At 32.3% G+C, this 25112-nt stretch overlaps 1 protein-coding gene across 6 annotated transcripts in view; it reads right to left on the bottom strand.

The window, feature by feature from the left end:
- The window catches only part of LOC114339763 (anoctamin-5), a 202643-nt gene that overhangs the window by 20232 nt on the left and 157299 nt on the right, over positions 1-25112 (bottom strand). For 4 of the 6 annotated variants that reach the window (XM_028290441.2, XM_028290442.2, XM_028290444.2 and 1 more), the window contains 4 exons: positions 19999-20248; positions 12659-12864; positions 10785-10948; positions 8526-8779 (listed from right to left, as the gene is read on the bottom strand). In XM_028290441.2, the coding sequence (XP_028146242.1) occupies positions 8526-8779; positions 10785-10948; positions 12659-12864; positions 19999-20248 (874 nt within the window). Of the gene's footprint in view, positions 1-562; positions 783-7299; positions 7712-8525; positions 8780-10784; positions 10949-12658; positions 12865-19998; positions 20249-25112 lie in introns of those variants that run through there. The other 2 variants (XM_050645767.1, XM_028290443.2) reach the window with 2 other exon arrangements.

Raw genomic sequence — 25112 nt, 5'->3', positions numbered from 1 at the left:
AGTTTTTTAATAAGTGACATCTATAACACAACCAGATAACTTTGTAGCAGTCATGCCCCGCTAACTCTAATAAAAAACATGTAATCGTATTTATTTTCCTTCCGTTTAGTCAGAGGCGCTGATGTCGGCATTGTGATTGGTGGAACATGACTTTTGACAAATCCTGCGCTATCTGTGAATCTGTAATCTGTGTTCGTGTTCGTTCGTTCGTTGTCGTTCACTTATGTTATATGGTCGGTTATGTGATGTGTTTGGTGTTTGTGTTTAGTTTGTGTCACCATAAAAAGCTGATATTCAGTCGTGTTTTTTGATATTTTTGTTATTTCATAATCGAGTACCTTTTTAAAGGTAAGTTTTTCTGATTGTAGGTACTGTTTATCCAACAGTTTTAAAATACACATTTTATTTCGCGTTTTGTTGTTGGCGTTGGGTCTAATGGCCGATCAGCTGTTGTGTGCAGCCGATAAATTCAAAGTAAACATATATTTAATCGAAATTAAATACTCATATTTCTATGTAAAATGTCACATTATTGTATAAATAAATAATTAAGAAATAAAAGTTGTTTGTGTTTTACCTTTATTGTCCACTTGAATAAAATAATATTAAAAATTGGAAGTACCGTATGGAGGCTATGGTGTACCTAGCGTGGAGGCTAGATAACGCTACCCTTCCTATCCAATCAACAGCAAGAACGTTTAAAATTTCACACCTATCATGTCGAAGCTACAGACCACTTATGTGGAGGCCAGATTTGTAGTATCCTTCCAATTTTCCAGGTGCTGAAATACGTGACATATTTTTTGAAGGGTAAAATCGCATTCTACCAAATCACACAACACTTTTTTCTATGGTAGCAGTATACTGCTTGGTAGACAAAATATATTTTATTTGTTTTTCAGTTTGGTGTGATTTATAAATATCAATGTTAATATGCTTGATAATAACATTTGTATGCATTTGATAAAAAAATGGCTATTACTGAATGAGTAGTAGCATTCAGCAATACAATTGACAAAGCTTAGACAAGATATTTGATAGAAGCGTAATGTAAACGCTGTTAAAACTTTAAAGCCGTAAAATATGAAAATAATTTAATAATTAATAATTTAATTTATAAAGATAAATAAAACAAGCAACTGGACTTCGTATGTCACTGGACTTCGGTTTTCATACAACGTGACCGGATGTAGAACTGGACGTCGATATTTGAACTCTTTGTGTAACTTTGCGTCGATTGATATCTGATTTCATTCATTTTGAGTAATTTTGCCAAACTTCCGGCCCTAGTTTTTTAACCGGAAATGACATCAAAACTGGAACCAAATATTCGAGCTCGACTTTTCAATCACAATTTCTCTCCAATTACTTACAGTTGCAACTCTGGAACTGGACGTCCGAAGTACCTCCTTCAGTTATAAGCGCTCACTCAACGTATCATTTGTCATTCTATCAGTTCTAATAATGTAGGAGTTATATTCGTAGACAGACGGATGGACAGGCATGAAACCGGAAGTATATATATATATATATATATATATATCTTCCCGAGAACTTAGTAATTTTCATATATATATATATATATATTGATACATGTATCCATGTGACTTCCAAAGTAGATTCTCGTAATACGTTGTTACTTCATATATACCGTTATGACTTCCGATTTCGGAAGTCACAACGTTTTGCCTATATTTTTACGAATTTGGCTACTAGATGGTATCAGAAGGCTTATATTAAAAATTTCGCTGGAAGTCATATCGTATCTAACATACTCATAAGATCAGATTTTAGTTCGACGGTATATCACCAGCGCTAGTGTCGCTCCCGTGCTACTATACAGGTTATGTACACAACGCGTAGCGTCTTCCGTATACCACACCGCTCGGTGTGACTTCCGTTTTTTGGCAACCCTGTGTAACGGTTTCCAGACATTTATCTGTTGTAGATTCGCGGTCCTAATCGTACTTAGTGTTTTGTGTGCCTTTTGTTTTTAAACATGAATAATAGCAGATCTGCTTTACTTTTAAAGTTAGCCTTAAATGAAGGTACAATAAGTGATTATATATCTCTATAATTATATATTTTCTGTACTTATTTCAATCTATAATATTTACTTACCTATTTACTTATATAAATTCATTTTTCTCGTGTTTTTGTTTACTTCCTTTTTTACAATGAACTTCTAATTTAATCTACACTCACCGGCACGAAAAACGGGCACCCTAAAAAAATGGGTAATTTTTGATGTCTCGTATCTCCCAAACCTTTGGTCCGATTTAAGTAATGTTTTTAATATGTTATAGCCTTATTATTTAACAATATAGCTATGATAACATTGTTGATAGACAGGTAAATTTTCATTGTATACCGGGTGTACCAATCAAACTGGGTTCTTTTCTCAATTTTCACAACACCCTGTGGAATATTCTAGCCTTTATAAAATATTTAAATTAAAGCCTAACTATAGCTCCAGGTTTTATCAACATTCTGTTTTTTTATTCATTCGCTTACGTTGGATAATAAAAAAGTTAAGGACTTTAACAACTAGCCATGTTCTTTATCGATACAGGTGTTTCTAAATATAAGTGCGACAAATTTTAAGGGGTAATTTCTGCATGAAAAAATAATGATCGTGTGGCAAAATAATTTTATATTTGCAAGCATTTGCGGACATAGCTTTATCAAGTAAACGATCATTATTTTTGCATGCAGAATTACCCCTTAAAGTTTGTCGTAGTTATTTAGAAACACCATGTATTGATAAAGAACATGTTTAATTATTAAAGTCCCTAACTTTTTTATTATCCAACATAAGCGAATGAATAACAAACAGAACATTAAGAAAACCTGGGGCTATAGTTGGGTTTTAATTTCAATATTGTATAAAGGCTAGAATATTCCACAGAGTGTTGTGAAAATTGAAAAAAAAAACCAGTTTGATTGGTACGCCCAGTATACAATGATAATTTACCTGTCTAGAAACAATATTATTACAGCGATATAGTTAAAGAATAAGGCTATAACATATTAAAGAAATACTTAAATCGGAGAATAGGTTTAGGAGATACGAGCCATCAAAAATGACCCATTTTTTGGGGTGCCCGTTTTTCGTGCCGGTGAATGTATCTATTAAATAATCTAAATTATTTTTAAAAATCTTATTAAAAGCTTAAATACAAGAAATGTAGGTAAATGTTCTCATTTAACGAAATTTTCGAAAATTGTGTATTTTTTTGACCCAAGTAGGCTGAAAAATCGATTTTATAGTTATTGTTATTTCGAAAGTAATAAAACGTGTAAAAATTACAAAAAAATTGAATGTACAATTACAATTGAATGGAATTAAATACACGATAAAATGAATCAAGAGCGATAAAAAGTTTAAAGTAATAAATTCTAGTAATAATATAAAATGCAGTAAACTCTCTCATAAGGGGGTAGGCGCAAAATCTCTGTCCAATGCTATTTAAATACATTTATTTTTTTCGAATCCTGAGAAAACTAATAAATATTTTTTAAAACATACACCCTGAATGAAAGATAACATACGGGGGACCGAAAGTCCCTGAGAATAAAAAAAAGTTTCTTTTGAATGAAATATTCGAAATTAAAAATCACACTAACTTTTCTCTTGTTTTTTCATCCCATTATCTTTATTAAAATAAACATATATTAGGTATATAAGTTATTAAAATAAACATTATATAAGTTTTCAGGGACTTTCTGCCCTCGGTAATAATGTAAGCTTCCATTCTGCGTTTAAATTTTTCAAAAATACTTATTAGTTTTCTCAGAATTCGAAAAAAATTAATGCATTTAATTAGCACTGGACTAAGATTTTGCGCCTATCCCCAACGAGCACCTCCTGTATACGGACGGTATTTAAAACAAAATTCATTTGCCGATATACTGAGCCTGTACTCTTCCGGACAATCCCTTAAAATGATGTGTACCTAAATGAAAAAAAAATACATAGATATTTTTTCCAAATATTTTAGAATACAAAACTACAATATTTATATTTTATTATTTCAAATTAACACAGAGATGACAACGAGTGATATTTAATAACTCTTTACCTTATCAGCAGTAGGTAATAAAAATCTGGTTCTAGTGTGGGATCCGTCATTAAAATATTTTGTGTGTCGGTCATTAAAAGAAATATGACACCATAACGCGTTGCTCTAATAATATTTTAAGATTGATATTATGTTGTGACTAAAAATGTTAACGGAATGTCTGCTTGGCAAAAGAAAACATCGGCACAATATCAATTTTCTTCTTTGATATGTTACCTATGTGTATGCCAAATTTCATGTCAATCTTAAGTGGTTTTTTAAAATTTATGGGTTTTGCAATATTTTACCGTCAGCGAACGGACTAATAGAAGAGGATCCGATATAAGGCCGATCTGCATCGATATATTTAATGGATAGCAATAATTATTGGATATGTAATTTAGTATGTTAACAATTATAAAAAACAAGGGGTGAATGATCTAATTTTCTTCTGACTATAATCAATTAATAATTAATAAATGACTTTAATCTACTCTATGTCATATTATAATATATAAATTTTTAGTTTGTGAAAACTGTCATTATATATAGCAGTGCTTTAAAGTAAGCATGAAGTAACAATGTATTTTAAATGGGATTTACTTTTTCTCACTGTTTTTGACACACTTTCATATAATTAAATATTCTTTCTTAACTTTCGCGTTTCATGGTGATGACATCTTCTTTTTCTTCAAGTGCCATCTCCGCGAAGGAGGTCGGCAATCATCATAGCTATTCGGACCTTGGAGACGGCTGCTCTGAAAAGTTCGTTTGATGTACATCCGTACCATTCTCTCAGGTTGCGCAACCACGACATTCTGCGTCTCCCTATGCTTCTTTTTCCTTGAATCTTTCCCTGCATAATGAGTTGGAGCAAGTTGTATCTCTCTCCACGTGTAATATGTCCGAGATATTCCAATTTTCTGGTTTTAATTGTATTTAAGACTTCCATTTCTTTATTCACCTTTCTCAGAACCTCTTTGTTTGTGACGTGTTCTGTCCATGATATTTTTAGAATTCTTCTATATACCCACATCTCGAATGATTCCAGTTTTTTCATTGATGCCGCATTCAAGGTCCAAGCTTCCATTCCGTAAAACAGAGTCGAGAAAACGTAGCACCTAGCCAACCTTATTCTTAGCTCTAACCTTAGATCTCTTGTGCAGAGCACAAGAGAGGTGATGACATAATGAGCAATAAATTACAAAAAAAAATTTGACAGTTTTGTGGTTTGAAAGAAATTAGAATTTTTATATGTCACAGTTCTAAGAATTGTAAAATAGAAATGAATTCCAGTGACGAAGAGTTACAGTATTTTTATTTGTTTATCGTAGATAAAATATTGTATGAAATTGTGCGTGAAGTACTTTTTGCGAACTTACGCGATGTATAGCACTCACTCCGTTTCATAAATAACTATTTTCATATATTAAAAAAAAATGTTTCGACCCGGGTAGATATTATTCCAGATTTTCAGATTTGGGCACAGAGTTGGATTGTTGGGGCATATATGGAGAGCAGGTAGCGCAACAACTATAAACTCAATTTTACAATGGAGACCCGGAGTTAGAAGGAGACGCGGAGGAACTAGAATAAATGGTTACAGGAATTAAAGGAAGATTTATATAGGGCAGGAATTAGAGACTAGCAGAAAAACAAAAGAGGATAGAAAGAAATGGAGAAGCATAGTCAATAGTATCGAGTAGCAGATTGGGAAAAATCTGCTCGAAAAAGATGGATCTAGATAGCTTTTTAGCGGGTAATCCCCACCTGGAGGGTTTAGCCATTTAATTTTTTATTACATATTATTATTGGTACATCAAAAATTAAAAGGACGGTGCCTGTAATAAAATCTAAAATATTAAAATTTTCTATAAGTTCAAATTTATTTATTAACATTTTTGATATAATTTTCATAAATAAATGACTTACTATTAACACTTTTTTAATTAATTCCAATAAATCCATTTTACAGCAATAATAATATATTAGTATTTTTGTTAAAATAAATATCAATCATATTATCATAAATAACACAGGTTTACAAAAAAACTAAATTTCGGACAATTTGACGAAACCATATGACAAGGGGGCTTTTGGAGTGGCTGATCACAAATCCGGGGTCTGCTCACCTCTATCGCGTCAGGTAAAGGTCATTTCAAGGTCAAATCAAGATAAATCGACAGTCGCTCTGAAAAAGTATATTAGGGGGTTCTTGGGGTCGCTGAAGATGAATCCGGAGTCCGCTGACCTCTATCTCGTCTAGTTCAACGTCATTTTAAGGTCAAATCAACATAAATTGACACAATTGCTCTGAAAGTATAGGGAGTTTTGGGGTCGCTGATCATGAAAACTGCGGTCCGTTGAGCTCTACTACGTCATGTAAAGGTCATTTCAAGTTCAAATCAGGAGGAGTTAGCAAAATTGATTTGACCTTGAAATGGCCTTTACCTGACGTGGTTGAGCTCAACGGGCCCCAGTTTTGTGATCAGGGACCCCAAAAACACCCTAATATACTTTTTCACAGCGATTGTGTTGATTTATCTTGATTTGACCTCGAAATGACCTTCAGCTACACGTGATAGAGGTCAGCGGATCCAGGATTCGTTATAAGCGACCCCAAAACCCTCCTAACATACTTTTTCAGAGCGACTGTCGATTTATCTTGATTTGTCCTTGAAATAACCTTTACCTGACGTGATAGAGGTTAGCGAACCCCGGATTCGTAACCAGCGACCCCAAAAACCCCCCTAGTCATATGGTTTCGTCAAATAGTCCGAAATGTATTTTTTTGTATACCTGTATAATCAAAAGAATATCAATATTTTAATTTAAATAGACAACTTTAAAACACAGACAACTGTATTCACAGTAAAAGTTTCAAAAGATCACACATTACGCTCAAAATAGGAGGTAAATCTAGCAGATGAGTCGTTGTGACTTCCAAAATATGACAACACCGCTGGAAGTGACAACGCGCCTTGAACTACCCTATATATGGAAGCCATAACGTATGCTGTACGCTTCGGTATATACGTATATATATACAAAATTTATTTTGGTAAATCCTTTCCCCTCAATAGGTAGACCCATTTTATAAGCCCCCCTTTTACCAAATACACAATTTTTAAAAAATAATTCCTAGTAGAAAAGGTGGAAGTCGGACAGCCTCTTCTGTATACCGGAAGTCACAACTTAACGTGCATCAATATATATATATATATATATATATATATATATATATTTATATATATATATATATATTTTCGTGTTGCTAAGACGCGTTAAAAATTATATCGCTTGTACTATTTCGGCGACTTTAAAACAATACTTTCGGTTACAACTCTAAAACCGGAAGTCCGAGGTAAAATTTCTCACCTCTAATACCATCTTAAAAACAATAACAGATTAGGGTCGGCCAAATAGCCAAGCAGGCCAGGCGGACGAATTGCATTAACTTTCACTGTGGATGATCTAGTGGTCGATGGTTCAAACCCTGCCAGAAGACAAAAACGCTAACGTAATAGTGTAAAATTTAAATGGGGCTTCTACTTAGACCTAAAATAAACTGGTGTATCGGATTCAGCTATGGTTGGGCAATACTTCAAGAGATATGGGCTTGCGGCTCGATGTTACTGCTCCATAGATCCCTACGGGAAGGGTGAGTATGCTTAGAAGACCGGAAAATAGTATAGATAACAAATTAAAATTAGTAAAAAGTAAATATATCACGTAAATTCTTAAAAAGTTCTCTAGGACTAGCTATATGTTCCTTTATACGACTTTTTTGATTTGAGAAATCAAAATTCCAAAACGAAAATTTGGTAGGGAAAAAGAAACATCACAGTAGTTTCAACGCGAAATAATAATAAACTCTTAGTTTTTGATGTTGATAGTTCACAAACAAAAGAAAAAAGTCTCTGTAAGTGGTTTATCGTCTAGATCGGTCATATTGCAACCACTTGGCTCATTGTACATTTTCCATTTACTATTATAAAAGTCCTCGAAACTTGAGATCAACTATACATAAGCACTCCCCCCTTCTTACTGTGCTGAAAATTTGGCTGCATGACCATGATTTGTGATTTAGACCCTTGAAACCTATTCGGAGTAGAAACATAGTCCACAACCGGGGTTGCGGTCGCCTTCATTATCATTTTCTTTATATATTTGATTCAGAAGACAGAAGACTAATTTTTGAGTTCTCTTTTTTTGTACCTCTTTTTATCTCCGTGTCTATATTATGGGACACGAAATTTTAGGAAAAACCTGTTTCAAACGTGTTTTCATTACACAAACAAAACATTTATATAAACTGACAAGTTTTAAATGCTATTGGTTATTATCCACTCAAATAACTTGATGCCCTATTTTGTGAAGGTGCAGTGTTTAGAAGAATATTCCTGAATAGTTATCTAATACAAAGAACTGCGTATTGAACATACATATGCGTAAAAAACTTACAAACAATGCCACATTGGGCTCTTCTGGTTTCCTGTTTGATTATTATCTCATTTGTGATGTACGCTTCTCGTCTTATTCTATCCTTGAGATCAGCTGGTATATCTGGTATTAACCATTTAACAACGATAAGAACGAGCACAACCAAATTTTCAAAAATAAGGACAAAAAATAATCTAGCTGCTAATATTTGGTAAAATAAAGTTGTTCGATTGTACTCGTTTGGTGTTCCTGGAGCCTCCCTGTAATCTAAATATCTACAACAAAATTTCAATATATTTTAATTATATAAACACTCACACATACACACACCTCACACACAATTTACAGACCACTGGCATGCGTTCACAAAAATATGAGAGTCAGACTTCTATAGCCAACAAAAACAAATATGGAGGTTCATAAGACCACAGAAAAGAAGAATGAAAGAACTTCTTCTTCTTCTTTTATATAGGCAGTATTGCCTGTTTTTCTTCAATGGTGCCTTTCATTCTGCTCCTAAGTTCTGCGTCCTATACTTCTTCTGCCTAACGGTGACTTGTCCCTGGCTATTATTACTATCCTTGATTCAGACATCCTGCTTATGTGCTTATTCCACTCTTCTCTTCTGTTCTTTACCCAGGTATTTATATTGTCTACGTCTACCCCACATATGCGTCTGATTTCCTCACTTCTGACCGTATCCTGTAGTCCTTTTTCAGCAATCCTTCTTAAGATCTCCATTTCGTTGGTCTCCAGATGTCTTCGTGTTTTGCTTGTATCTGGTCTTGTTTAGGCCGCGTAAGTCATAACTGGCCTAATAACCGACTTATATATTCGGGCCGTTGTTTTCAATCTTAGATGTTTGTTTTTCCAAATTGTATCGTTTAGGCATCCGGCCGTTCTACTGGCTTTAATTATTTGGTCTTTTACCTCTTTTTCGATATTGTTGTCGGCTGATAGATTAATTCCCAGGTATTTGAAAATCATTATTTGTTGTATAATTTGATTGTCTAACTCCAATTTGCATCTTATTGGTTCTTTGGCAATTTTTGTTTTTGGGCTGATATTTTCATATTCATTTCTTTTGCGTTAATATTAAACTCGTGCAGTAATCTAAACACGGTGTCATCAGCGTAACAGAGTATTTTTATCTTTCTATCGCCCATTTTGTACTTTCTTTTTTTCTTCACTTGTTTTATTATTGCATCCAACATTATGTTAAACAGTAGAGGGCTTAGTGAATCTCCTTGCCTGATTCCTGTGTTTGTTTCTATGGGTTCTGTTATTATTCCATTGACTTTCATTTCAATTTTATTTCTTACATATGTTTTCTAGGAGTTTTATGATATCCAGTGGTAAATTTTTGTCATATAGTAGGTGTATCACATCTTTTAATTGGATTCTATCAAACTCTTTCTCTAGGTCTATGAAACAGAAAAAGGCTGGTATGTTATATTCTAATGATTTCTCCGCTATTTGCCTTATCACAAAAACTGCATCGTTACATGATCTTCCACTTCTAAATCCTTGTTGTTCATCCGATATATTTATGCACGCCATTACTTTCTCCATGAAAGAACTTATTGATGAAAATTTTAAAGATAAAAATCTTCAAAAAGGAACCAGGAAATATTTTGCTAAACATACCAAATATAACAACCGATCAGAACATGTATTAGAGAACAATACGTTAAAAAATCACTGGGAAAACTTTCACCAGGTGAAGATCAAATAGTGAATGAACAGCTCAAATGTAGGGGACACAGGCTTATTAAACGACTCCAAAGAATGGGTCACAAAATCCTTATACAAAATATAGTACTGGACGAAGGGAAGAAAGCAATAACGTTAATGTTTTTTAAAAACCAGGTCCAAAAATCCTACTAACTATAGTGGTATAAAATTACCTTAAAGCTAATAACAAGCATAATAACAAAGAAAATTAGTGAAAGGATAACACAAGCAGAAAAGCAACATCATTCAATCTACGCTTGTCCACTGCTGGACATAGATCTCCCTCATAATTTTCCATCTATTTGGATCTTGGCCTCTTGCATCCAATTTCTCTGACAACGTTTTAGATCATCAGTCCAACGTGTTGGTGGACCACCTCTACTTCGGTAGGCATAATCTCTTGGTCTCCATTCCAGCATCCAATTTGTCCATTTTAAAAGGACAAAAAAAAGGAGAATGATACTAAACGTTAGACACATAAACTTAACAAATATTATTCATTTTAGGTCCACCATACATTTTGTAAATTATCCATGCTTTACTTACCGACAAACTGATTCTGACTCCCAGTTTTTAGGCCTTGAGTTTTCTTTGAAATCGCTTGTATTAAAATATGCAAGTGTACTATTCAGATAGTTTTCCAAACCATCATGAGTACTTAAATATACCAATCTAGGAATAAAATCGGATGTAAACGCAATAATGAATCCCTAGAAGATAAAAAAAATTAAAACTACACGTCATTACAGATGTCATTTCTAATTATCTGTGACTCAAAACACTAGAGTAAAATTGACAAATAAGTAATCCCTTAATTTTTATTTTTCTTTTAATATCCATACTAAATTATATGTATTACATCAATTTCTATATGTAAACTTTGTAATTATGTGAATGACATAACACAACGAACCAGCATAGACCAATGAAATTCATAATTATCTTAAATTGAAAGTTAAATTTATTTAAATGAAAATCATATATATTCTATGCTATCAAATTAAAAATGAAATTTTCATTACACCATTAATTGTGGCTTAACCCCATATAAAATACTCTCCATAGTACTTAACAAGTGTCATTATTGAACTAACAAGTTTCACTTCAGCAGTTCTAGAGGAATGTACACGCCTTGTTCAATTGCCTAATTTGCCTCATTAGCATACATAAGTTTAAATTTTAAATTTCTTGTGGATGACATCTCTCTCTTCAATCCTGACCCCCGGAGGGAGTATAGTGGTTGACGTGATGTCGTGTACAGTTCACCAAATATAGCTGAAAGTACGAAATTCCCATTGCATGCGCTAACAATGAAGTGAGAACGCACATACAAACGGTCTGGACCGTCAGTGCGAGTGCGAGGTCCGTCGTTTGACGAATGCGCATCATGATCGTAGTTATTTCCACACTTTCAGCTATATTTGGTGAACTGTACTATTGTTCGTCTACAAAGATCTCTGTTTCTGGTCATTTCTTTAACTCATGGATAGGTATTTTGCGTATTCCTGTAATTTGATCAATCCATCTTGTTGGGGATCTTCCTCGTGTATCTTGTAAATATCCTGTATCCTGTAATCTTGTATAATGAGCCTTTCCATGTTTTCTGTGTTTTTTTTTCATAACATGTCCAAAGTATTTTAATTATTGGAGATGAACTTTACTGTCGAGTCATTGGTTAACTTTTAGCTCTCTTAAAATTGAATTTGTCTTACGGTCGGCCCAAGAAATTCGTAACATTCGTCTCCAACAGAACATTTGTGTGGCGTCTATCTTTCTTCTTTTTGATTGTCTCAGGGTCCAAGATTCACTTCCATAAGTCAGCATTGGGAATATTAAACAGTAGATCAACCTCATCTTCAACGCTCTTGAAAAACAACATTTGTCTCTTCGCGCATCAGTCGATTTGATTATTATTATTAAATAATTTTTTCGTATGGTTAAAGGACTCAATATTTTTCATTTTACAAAAAGTTGGGAAGGTTCTTCAAGTTAATCCTGTACGAGATCTTGAACTACAGCTTTCCAACAGAAACAAGTTTAAAAATGAACCATTTATACATAGAAAGCATAATATTTTATTGCAAATTTTAAAAATCAAATTATTATCAATGGTTTTGATAACGATAACACTAGTTCGTGAAATTGCCTATCTACTACATAAAACGACTTCCGGAGCGAAAATCAAAATGTCAAAAACGAACGTACAATATAATTTTTATTACAATAAATTGTGGTTTAATCCCATAAAAAAATTTTTATTCTGACAGTATTTTGATAACTGTTTTCAATCTGAAAGTCGAAAGGTTAGATAAACGTTTAATTATTCCTAATTATTTTATTATCATTTTAAACAGATAAATAGTTTTCCAACAAATACACTAGCGGAAACAATCGTGTAGAAAGAAAAAGAAAATACTCACGTTCGTTATTACCGATAACTTTCCTATTGAATCCAATATCCTATACCAGACTCCAATGTCACGTACTCTTTGTGATACAGGCCTTCTATAGAAAGTCAGTAGTTTTTTAGCATCTAGTCTCATTTCTAGAACATTGTTCAATAGAGCAAAAAAGGGTGCTAACGGAAAAGCTGCCACAAATATTGTTACAAATCCATACTGAAGCACTGCAAAAGAAAATTATATTATAAATATATAGCTTTGGAGTATTTGGACATTTTATTATTTTACTAATAAAAATATTGGAGTGGTACGCACTATACACTTTTGTAGTGGAACACTTTTTTGTTGAGGAAAATTAGAACGTAAAATTCAGTGGCTAAAATATCTTGCGCATGCCTTTATCAGTACTAGTAGGTACAAGTACAAGTATATAGTAGTGCCAAAATATTAAATGACTGTAATCTAATAGATCTAAAACATTTGAAACGTGACTATATATTACAGTTAAAAATCCTCTACAAAAATATATTAATTCCCACCTCTACACATCGTTTCGCTTTGTAAAAAGTTTCAATTTGATTATTTGTAAAGACTAGGTCACACTAGGTACTAATTTCTGTCTTCATTTGGTTCTTGGGAAACGAGTCGTTTTTGGAGAAGATCCATTGTACACGGTAATTATGTTTTTTCGATTTCGGTAAAGTTGTCCGCTTTAGTTTCTCTAAATCCTAAAATAATATTTTATTGTTTCAGATTTTTTCTGCTTCTTTTCCCTAAATGGTAAGTTTCCGTTCTTCATAATATAAGAATTATAGTATAAATAAAGGGACTTACTTTTTTTATTCTTCCAATTTCTACTTCCTTCTCATTTCATCTCAATTTATGGGTCACGTTTCATCGAAGTCCTCCATTTCTAGCATAGTGTGGTGATTCCAATCACTGATGTGGTTCTTCAGCCAATTAAAGTTTTCAAGTGGAGATTTTATCCAGGATTTCTTTATAGTCCAATTAACAGCCATTTTCTCGTGGAATTTTGAGAACCACGGTCGATTTCCTTTAAAATTTGGATTTAGGTAGTCAAGATTTTTGTCAAAATCTACTCTATGCCGAATTGCGCTTTTCCCTGGGGGTGAAAACAATCCCATCTAGGGGATGAAAATTTTTTAATCAAAATAACTATGTAAATCGATAGAGTGGCCAATTGGGGCCGTGCAAGTTCGGCAAAGCGACACCTGGTTTCTACGCTCAGCAACTTTCTTCGCACTTTTAATTATATTGGCCAATTATATTAGTCCTGGTTACTGGATAATGGTCAAGGCCATAGTCCAAAAAAATAATAAGAAGACAAAGTAAGATTCAGGTTATGTTATTAAAAAGTAAACAATTGTATGTAGTAAATAAAATTAGTTATTAAAATGCAGTACTGCAAGCAAAATACAATTAATTAAATTTACCTTTATATAATAATTGCATATTGCATATCATATCAATATTGTGGAGCAATATATAATTTTTCTTCTTCAATGACAGTAGATATGAAATGTACGTCAATTTGACAATATTAATTATTTAAGAAAGCTGCAATATTTCTCCGCTATTCGCGCACGATCGTTTCTCGTATCTCCTCCAAGTACTTGCACACGGCGAATACTGAGTAAATTTTGTTCTATAATTTTTTTTTGCAAAATTGACACTTTCCAAGTTATTTGCGATTGAAACTATGCATTCTTCATTGAAAACAACTCACGTTTTATAACCGTTTTTCATAAATAACTAGAATAAATAAATAAAAAGAAATAATTTTATAGAAAAAATCATTAAGAACAAAATTGTAGCTAATATAAAAACAACGAGATTCGCTTCTGAAAGACCTATGTAAACCCAATAACGACTGAGTTATTAGAGAGATTTTGCACCTCTTAAAATAACAGCTGATTTTGAATCCGCTATGGTTAACTTTATTAAGCATAACGATTCAGGGCCGCGTTTAGGTCAATTGACGCCCTAGGCAATCCTCTAGTAGCCGCCCTTCAAACATGTACCATTTTTGCAAAACAAAAAAAATTGCACAAATTTTTATCTAAATAAGAATACACTAAAAATGGATTTAAACTACGATGTTTTTATACCGATAACAGAAAAAATTGTCATTTCAGTTCGATCACATCAGAGACTTCTTTTCAAATAAAAAAATTGCTTGACAAAATCGATAAATTATTAACACGTCCTTGCGTCATACTTGATGGAAAATTCCAGTGGTCACGTTAGCAATAGCAATGGCAACTGAGATGCACAAATAAATGTACAAAGCAATGTCAAAATTAGGGAAAATATCTTTCAATCCACTTAGTGCAGTCACTGAAGGTTTTCATCCATCGATTTTCATGAAAATTGGTGAGTAGTTAGAGGATACCTCAATAAACAAAGGTGACATGATGCCAACTTGCGCTTTTACCATGGTGGTGGATGCCACCCCTTCTCGGTGGTGAAAATTATTTTTTTTAAAATAATACCATAAATCGATAGAGAAACAAGTTCTAAGCAAAATTTGTTATACAAAGTTATTGATATAAATCAATACTTTTTGAGTTATTAAAGATAAGATTTTATTTTTTCGTAAAAAATGCATGTTTTAAAGCTGTTTTTCACGTATAACTTAAAAACTATAAGTTTTTACAAAAAAGTTATTATTACCAAAATTGAAGATAATAAAAAGCTGAATACACTCCTCACTTAAAGAACTAAACTAATGTTAATTCGAAGTGTGTTATCGGTAATTGAATGTATATATTTTTTTTTCAACGTGTACTCAAATCTAAGTATTCAAGCTGAAATAACGGGAAACGATGCATTTTATAAAATATATCTGTCAAGCACTTGTCAAAAGTACTTCGGAGTACCGGAGTACCTATCAAATGAGCTCCAGTAGAAGTTAATAGCATCACAATTAAGCAAGTTATGACGAAAATAAGAGAACCCTTTAGAACTATTTAGGAAAAAGTGAAAAATAAAACATAAGTACGCCATTTCCACAAAAATTAAAATTTTTAGTAATCCTTAGAAGAATTTCTTTATATTAGCAAAAGTAATGATTTCAACAATTATTTTGAAGGTTTAGAATGCATATTTTTGAAAAACAGTTATAATTTTAAAAAATCAGAAATTCTAAAATTTTTATTTTCTTTTGATACTCCAAAAATACTCAGTATACGTAAAAAGTGATATATGTATAACAAAATTTTAGTTTTTTCTGTATCAAATACTTATTTTATTTTAAATATTTTACCTTTTTACTATTTCTTTATGGTAAAAAATAACCGAGATAGAAACGTGTAAATCTTAAATTTTGCTGCGAGAACCATGTAACCGGGGCCATTTAACCTTTTATTTAAAAAAAAAAGTAAGGGGTTTAAAAGATTAGGTGGTTTAATAACCATTAAAATTAAGTTTCAAATGTTTTTAGGCAAACCTGATATCGTAAAAATTAACGTAGGTAATTAAACAAAAACAATAACTTTTTTGTAAAAATTTTTAAAAGATAAATTCTGAAAAATATTTTCTGTATAAATTTTAATCCTATCAACTTGTCCGGAGGCTCATTTAATAGATATTTCTAAGTACTTTGACAAATGTTTAAGAAGTTTATGTAATAAAATGCATAATTTTCCCGTTATTTAAGCTTGAATACTTAGATTTGGGTACTCACCGAAAAAAATATACATTCAATTACCTATAACTCACTTTTAGTTAACATTAAAAGGTTTTTCCACTAAGGAGTTTATTTCGTTTTTTTATTAGCTTCAATTTTGGTAATAATAATTTTTTTGCAAAATCTTATAGTTTTTGAGTTATTTATGAAAAATCGGTTAAAAACATGCATTTTTCTCACGAAAAATGAAAATCTTTATGAATGATGTATCTTAGTTGTCTTTATTTTGTATCAGATTTTCAGCTTGTTTAATAATTTGTTCATTGCTTCATTTTGGCAAATATGTTAATAACACGAAAACGTTGATAAATAAGTCGATAAGATTCCAGACGTCTACTCAGGTCTCTTATCCGAGTGTCGATTTTAATATAGAATGTTTGGATCTTCATCGGATCACTAGTTGAAAAGTTTGGTTCATCATCGGCCCCCTCGTCAAATTGAATTTTTCTTTTTCGCTTTCTTATTTCTTTATATGTTTTATTTGAGCACAATTTTTTTGGCTTCCTTGCGGTAAAGTAATTTGAAAGAGCTTCATACTGTTTAATGACAGAACCCAGATCCATAATTTTTATATAAAAATATTTTTTTGTACAGTATTTTTGCCGCCCTCTCATAATGTGCCGCCCTAGGCAACTGCCTATATTGCCTAATGGATAAAGCAGCCCTGTAACGATTACGGCAACGTTAAAAAGCAGAGTTTTTGCAGCCTGTCAAGTAGGTTTTTCGTGTCATCGTTATCGTTATTTAAACATAACCTCACTTCACAACGGTATTGTAATTTTAAGCATATACTTGAACAGTTTTTGATATTTTAATTTATAGGTCATCAAAATTAGAATCTATGTAAATGTAATTTTACTGATTTTATTACATTCTGACAACAAAGCAATTTAACCATTACTATAACGATACCGATAAGCACTACTTTAAACCTCCGTGAATTACGGAATCCCTTATGTTTAATAACGATAACGGATCATATATTCGCTACTGCGCAGACGTAGTATAACGATAACCATAACGGAATTGCAAAATAAGAGGTGCAAAATCTCTCTACTGCTCTTTAAAGGATGGTTATTTTCGAAGAACATCGAAATGGAGAACTTTTAATCTCAAATAACTCGACTGTGGTGCAATTTTTTGGGAAAACTTAGAAGACATCTCTTAAAGTTCATTAAAATACCTTTCAAATAAGCTCTGTCAAAAGTTTTACGCATAAGAACTTACTGACTTATGACCAAAATAAAGTCGCTCTCTGCTTTTTTCTTTTTGAAATGTAAAAATTAAACCCTCGTCGTTACAATCCTAATACAAAATGAATAGCTTCCCACTTAACACTAACTTTATTTAGGTATAATTAATACGATCCATGTGATTTGACCGGTTTGGAATGCTTAGTTTAGAAAAAATAGTTGATTTTTAGGGTTGTCGAATAGCGTTTAGTGTAAGTTCTAATAAATAATTTTAGACAATAGATTGTATTTTAGTTGAGTGATTACTGAATAAATAGTTATATAAAATGGCATTGTATTTTTTATTCACATTGTTTTATTCAAATTGTGGCTAGTATGTCAAAACAAACCTTAAGGAAGTTTGTATCAAGTTAGAAAAAATCGAAAATGACATTTTTAAAATTAAAAAAAGTGTATTTTTCTTAAATAAATCTAAAAGTGTTCATAATATGAAAAATTGTTTCAAATATTAATTGTAGAATTTCTTTTACTGAAAATTTTAATTTTTTTTTGTTTTTGTATCATGAATACTTTTGGGTTTATTTAAGAAAAATGCACTTTTTTTAAAAATTTTAAAAATGTCATTTTTGATTTAATCAACTATTTTTTCTCAACTAAACATTCCAAACCTGTCAAATCACATCGACCGTATTAATTATACCCAAATAAAGTTAATTTCAAGTGAGAAGCTATTCATTTCTATGTATTAGGATTGTAACGACAAGGGTTTAATTTTTTACATTTCAAAAAGTAAAAAGCAAAAGGGACTTTATTTTCGTTATAAAAAAAGTTAGTTCTTATGCAAAAAACGTATGTCGAAGCTTATTTGAAATATTTTTTAATGAACTTTAAAAGATGTTGCTTAAGTTTTCTCAAAAAATTGCACCACATTCGAGTTATTTGAGATTGAAGGTTCTCCATTTCGAGGTTCTTCGAAAATAACCATCCTCTAAAGACCAATAACTCAGTCGTTATGGGGTTTAGCTAGGCCTTTCCGACGCGAATCTCTTTGTTCCACAACTTTGTTCTTAATGATATTATCTATAAAATTATTATTTTTTAAGTTATTCATCAAAAACAGTTATAAAACGTGAGTTTTTTCAATGAAAAATGCATAGTTAAAATCGCAAATAACTTGGAAAGTGTCAATTTTGCAAAAAAAATTATAGAACAAAATTTACTCAGAATTGGTCATTCTCTTGATTTCGATAGCTATTTTGATTAAAAAATTGCCATCCCCTAGATGGGGTTGTTTTCACCCCAGGACAAAAGCACAGTTAGACAAAGGGTGGATATTGAAGAAGAGTGTCAACAGAGCTTAAACCCAAATTTTTATTAAAATCGGCGTTGATTCTTAAAATTCAACGGTTTTACCGTTTGTTACCGCTGATGAGTCAAAGCGGTCTAATATCGCTGCTAGTCAAAGCGTGGTAAAATACACTATATCAGCCTTATTAATAAAAATTGCTTAGTCCAACGTTAGTCTCGGACTACTTAGTCCGAGATTAAGCGAGTACTAACTTCATTTTAAGATTGTCATTAATAAACACGGACTAAGCTCGGACTAACTAAACCTTCCTTAGTCCTAGTTATAACAAATTTATGTTGGCAACCCTTGCGAAAAAGAAGAGAAATGGAGAGAATTTTGCGAAAAAGAAGAAAATGTAGAGGATTTAACCTCTCTTTCCTCTAAACCGAACATCTGTTCGGTCGGTGCCATTTCTGCATAAATTTTAATTAATTTTTGTTGGACTTCGTTCTGAGAAGGTGCTACTTGGTGTTTTATATTTTATATTATTGTTTTGTATTTCATATTAACTGCTGTACCTTTTGAAAATCGGTATTTGACTTTAAATTTACCTTCTAATTCCTCTAAACTAAAGATTTTTTTATAATTTTGTATATTTTAATGTGACTCACAAGGGGAATATCGTTCCGCTGATTTCTATCCTCATTTAATTCGTCTATTAATTATCTTAAATCATTAATAAAATAATATCTCTCCATTATCAATAATAACATAATAATGTTATTATATATTTATTATACAAGCAAGCAAAAGCAAATAATGCATTTAGCAAGTTTGTAAGGTTATGAATACAAAATGTGAAGTTAGTCTCGGTTTAAACCTACTATTACCTCGGATTAAATTTTAGTCCGAGACTAGAGAGGGTTTAGCTTAGTCCATCGTTAGTCGCTGTTTATTAATAGGGAAAATGAATGGTATTGACTTAGTCCTCGGACTAAAGTTAGTCGGGCGTTAGTCCGTGTTTATTAATAAGGCTGTATATGTATATGTATCAAATGTATTTACTTACAATATTTTAAAAGGTGACAACAAATTATTGCTTGATTTATTTGACAATCAAATTATATTACTACATATAAGTTTTTTTAGCAACAAAAAATATATTTACCCATTTCTAAGTATTCAGGAAATAGACCTCTTGGCCCCCACGTAACTAGTTTATAATCTTTCACCCATTGCGGTCTACAGTGTTTGCAAGATAATTGTTCCTTTGTTAAACCAGTTTTTACCTTCAGAGTATTTAACCATTTATAAAATAAGGGGAAGAGCATTTCTAAAATGGTATTCATGGCTTGTTTACCAACCATGATGATTGCGAGTTGAATACAGAGTTCAGTCAGGCACCCTCCAGTACCACACTGAAAATATATAAATTTTTAATATTTTATAATGTTTATTTCCTAATCAATTAATAAACCATTTGTTTCGATCGACACTTTTTTCCTTACTGGAAAAAGAAACTCAAAAGGATAAGGATAGTATAACTTGACCATAATGCTCCTACTAATAATGACGACCAATACTGTTTAATCTTTGATAAGTTCTAGGCAATCAATAAGCCATAGGCCTAATTAAACTCTATTTAACTTAAAAACAGTTTAAGCCATCAACACAATTTACTTGTAGAGTTACGCCGATCTAAACGTTATTCTAACCATTCGATGACATTTTGTATAACGATTTGTATTTGGTCTCAACTTCCTCACTTTCACAATAACCTCTTTTTTTATACAACTTTCTTTCCTCGAAATATTCTTTTGAGATCTGGTAGCAGCCAGCAATAACTGAGGTCGACCTGAAGAATTAATTTTCTATTGCCATTGTTGCCATTGCCTTGTGACACGGTTTATTTTCTGCATTATCTTGTTAAAAAACATTTTATAAGATAATATACACTCACGGACAAAAATGTTGCATATTACAGTGAAGTGAAATTTTTTGTGCTGCAATCCATAGTTCTCCCCTAGTTCTCCCAGTGTCATAAGAATAAGATTAATAATTCATAATTCATTAATAGTCATAATTTTTAATTTGAATCTCATCAAGGTAAGTACTCCCTATTCTAGCGCAGGGTTGCAAAAAAACATGTTTTTTTAATTTTAAACAAAACACATGTTTTTTTGTTTTAAACGTTTTTTTATGTTTTAAACATGTTTTTTTCTGTTTTTAAATTGTATGTTTTAAACAAATAAAACTTGTTTAAAACACATGTTTTTTTTGTTTTAAACCTTTTTTGCTTTAAACATGTTTTTTTTTGTTTTTAAATTTAATATTTTAAACAAATAAAACTTAGAAGAAAACATTGTTTAAATCATATTTTCTTAAACATAACATTAATTGAAGGTGTTTGATCTATTATTCTACTAAATAATAGATAAGAAATTGCCTGGGGAACCCCAGACTATTTACTATTTATAAATTCGCATTACAAGTTAGCTATTGCAATAACATCTACTGTCAGTTAGTTTGTGGTGACCCCAGCTCATTTTTTGGCAAATTTGCTTGATCATCGCTTTAGTGGAAATAAACTTATCATCCATCCATTATAAATTATCCTCCAGAAGCATTTTCAATTATTATTATTACCAGGCAAAGTGTGTACCCTTTGAATCATATGTTTTCTAAACATCTAATTGAGAATGTAAAACCATTGGCATGGTGGCGTTCTAAGAAAAATATAAACAAAGAGCTATTGCATCGTCAGCCAACATAGAAAGACTCTTCTTATCATACGATTGACCATTCCAAACTACATAGGTATTCGGCTAGGCCCACTAGACAATGTCAAAGCTTCTAAGTTGGTTTCAATTTTTAGAGAACTTAGTTCCATCAGTGATGACGTGACTGATCAGATTGATGATTTATATCACAAGATTACTATGAGACTGCAACAGTTTTGAGAAATTGATTAACTCTTGTATGCAAAAAGTTTTCCAATTTTTTTTTCTGTGTTCCGATTATTAATAAATAAATAATATGTATGTATGTTAAAAAGTTTATATAATGTATTTAATATTTTTTTGATGTTCATTATACATATTAATAAAGAAAATGAAAAAAAAAACTTGTTTAATTTAAGTGTTTTAAACATGTTTTAAACATAAACAATTGTTTAAAACATGTTTAAAACAAAATGTTTAAAACGAAACAACCCTGTTCTAGCGACATGCAAACGTGCATTAGGGCGAATCTGTCATATCCAATAGGGCTGGCAAATGGCTAAGCATGATCTTCGATAACATTTTTAATGTAAATGTCAGCTGTCCTTTACTCAATAATCTCCGGAAGTTCGTAATGTTCTTTGCAAGAAATAGCACTCCAGAGAACTATGCCGCCTCCACCAAAACTAACGCGTATGAGGTTACAACTGACATACCGTTCGCCAACTCTTCTGTAGAGAAAAATTTGTTAATCACGACTCCATAATATGGTTAGTGGTAGGGCAGATGTAACCTCATACAGAGCGTTAATTTTGGTGGTGGAGGCATAGTGCTATGGAGTGATATTTCTTGGAAAGGACATAGCGAATTTGTGGAGTTGATTGAGTGAATGACAGCTGACATGTACATTATATACATGTCATGTATGTATGTAAAAACATTATTGGGACCGTGCCATAGAGGTATATATTAACATAGAGGGAGCCTATATTCCGCGCTTCCTGACGACAAGATCTCATGGACTGGTTTGCTGCATCTCTTTCTAACACATTGTATCGAAAATCTATGATGACATTCAGTGTGAAGATAGGCACGGAAGAGGAGGACAACTGTAGCAGCTTTACTATGCGTAAGAGTGAAACAGCACTAATCCAAATAAAAAAGATGGTGTCGTCACTTCGCTCTGAATGACACTCTCTCTATGCTAATATGTAACTCTATGGACCGTGCAAGTTCGGCAAAGCGACCCCTATTTCTACGCTCTGTACTATTATTCGCACTTTTAATTATATTGGCCAATTATATTAGTCCTGGTTACTGGATAATTGTCAAGACCATAGTCCAAAAAAATAATAAGAAGAAAAAATAAGATTCAGGTTATGTTATGAAAACATCAACAATTGTATGTAGTAAATAAAATTAGTTATTAAAATGCAGTACTGCAAGCAAAATACAATTAATTAAATTTACCTTTATATAATAATTGCATATCATATCAATATTGTGGAGCAATATATAATTTTTCTGCTTCATTGACAGAATGTATGAAATATACGTCAATTTGACAATTTCAATTGACAATATGAATTATTTAAGATAGTTGCAATATTTCTCCGCGACTCGCGCAGGGTCGTTTCTCGTTTCCCTTTCCAAGTACTTGCACACCGCGAATAGAAGATCATGTTTGGGCATTTGCCAGCCATATTGGATATGATAGATTCGTTCTAATGCACGATAATGCCCGTCTTCACGTCGCTAGAATAGTAAGTACTTACCTTGATGAGGTTCAATTTAAAAATTATAGGGCTACCATATAGTCAATATCAAGTTTAAATCTGATAGAGCATTTATATGACACTATAAAACATCGCATTCGGAAAAGAAATCATATTCCTATGACACTGGGGGATTAAGAATAGCAGAACAAAAAATTTCACTTCACATGTTATATGCAATATTCTTGTTTGTGGGTATACAGTAATAAGCGCGCTAATAACCGGCAAAATAGCTCAAAAGATAGAAAACATAATGCATTGCGAAACGAAAAGAGATGAAACTACTGGAGGTGGAAATTATCGTTATAAACGTCGAAAATAACATTACATTACATACCCAGATAGCATGTAAACTTGTGGCCAGTTTGATTCTTCTTTGATTTTAAATTGCTGCGTCAAATATGGCGAGGCAAGTTTGTGTCAATATTGCTGCAATACTGTTATGACAAAGATGATGATTTAAGTTTGTAGCAACTTTGCTGCAAGAGTACAGTTGCAAAGCCACGTCCGCGTGCCATCTATTTGGTTGACTTACACGTTACGGTCGGTTCAGTTCGGTTTCGTTCGTTACCCTGACTGATGTCACGCCCACGAAAACGAGAGAACAGACGGGGTCGTGAATTGTAAGTTTTTTGAATTCCCTCTTGTCTTCTTCGCTTCAGCATCCATTTGGCTTGCAAATTTTAGAAGCCTTGGAGGTGTTACCAAGAAAATGGACCAATAAGTTTTCAATTAAAAATCTTTTAGTAATATTTTAATATTTTTAAATATTATTAATATTGCTATTAGGATTGAAAACTACTTCATCTTTCAATTGCCAGATGACGCTAGTCACCTAGTCCATTCATGTTAGTTGCGGTGTGCGGGATAAACTCTCGGTGTTGGTCACTTAGAGTTAGAGTATGGAGCAGCAGGCCTACGTTCTCTCCGATGAGACTCCAACAAGAGTCGAAAATCGTCGATTCAGAGTGCTGGACTGGGCTCCGTATTCTAAGTGAAAAATAAGATTGTTTTGCCTTCGCATTGCAAGTGAATAAAAATGGAATTTCTATTTTATTTTTACATTGGTCGTTACTTATTTGAGTAACTAGGTCTATTTTCTGTTGGAATTTACCAGCTGAAGAGACGGGGTCGTGAATTGTGGAAGTTTTTTGAATTCCCTCTTGTCTTCTTCGCTTCAGCATCCATTTGGCTTGCAAATTTTAGAAGCTGGTTCGTCCACATAAGTAGGAATAACCATTTTTAATTTTCTTGTTTTTGTAAAGAATATTTTAATTCATTTTCTTTTCAATATTATGGGACACCCCGTATATACGAGTAGGCCAATACCTAATTCAGTGAGTATGTATTAATTTTTATCATTATTTTCAAGTAAAAACCTTAAAGTTTTTTGTATGTAATTACCTGCCTACTCGCCTCATTTTAAAAAGACAATTCGCCAACCAACTCTCTTGGTTAACAGTCACTTACAATCATTCCGAAAAGTGTATAGAAACTCAATATAGTCCTCGCGAGTGATTTATACTTTATACTACTCAGCAATAGCAGTACGAAAAATAGCAGGCCTGCTCCAGCTTGTGCAACGAGAAATGACAAGGTAGGAAATATTTTTATTACAATTTACTTTAAGGTCTGGTTTTTTTACTGTTATTTTTTTTTATTCTATTTTTAAATTCACCCTATGCTAAACAGTCCACTAATAAAGCTCACTGAGTTAGTAATCTCCTCCAAGATGATTTATTGATCCGTTACGAGCCTGATAGATCCATTTTCTATATTTTTTTCTT

The sequence above is a fragment of the Diabrotica virgifera genome, chromosome 1, assembly GCF_917563875.1.
Source record: "Diabrotica virgifera virgifera chromosome 1, PGI_DIABVI_V3a".
NCBI classification, from domain to species: domain Eukaryota; kingdom Metazoa; phylum Arthropoda; class Insecta; order Coleoptera; family Chrysomelidae; genus Diabrotica; species Diabrotica virgifera.
The sequence above is the reverse complement of the archived record's forward strand: the minus strand, read 5'-3'. Positions and strand labels throughout refer to the sequence as shown.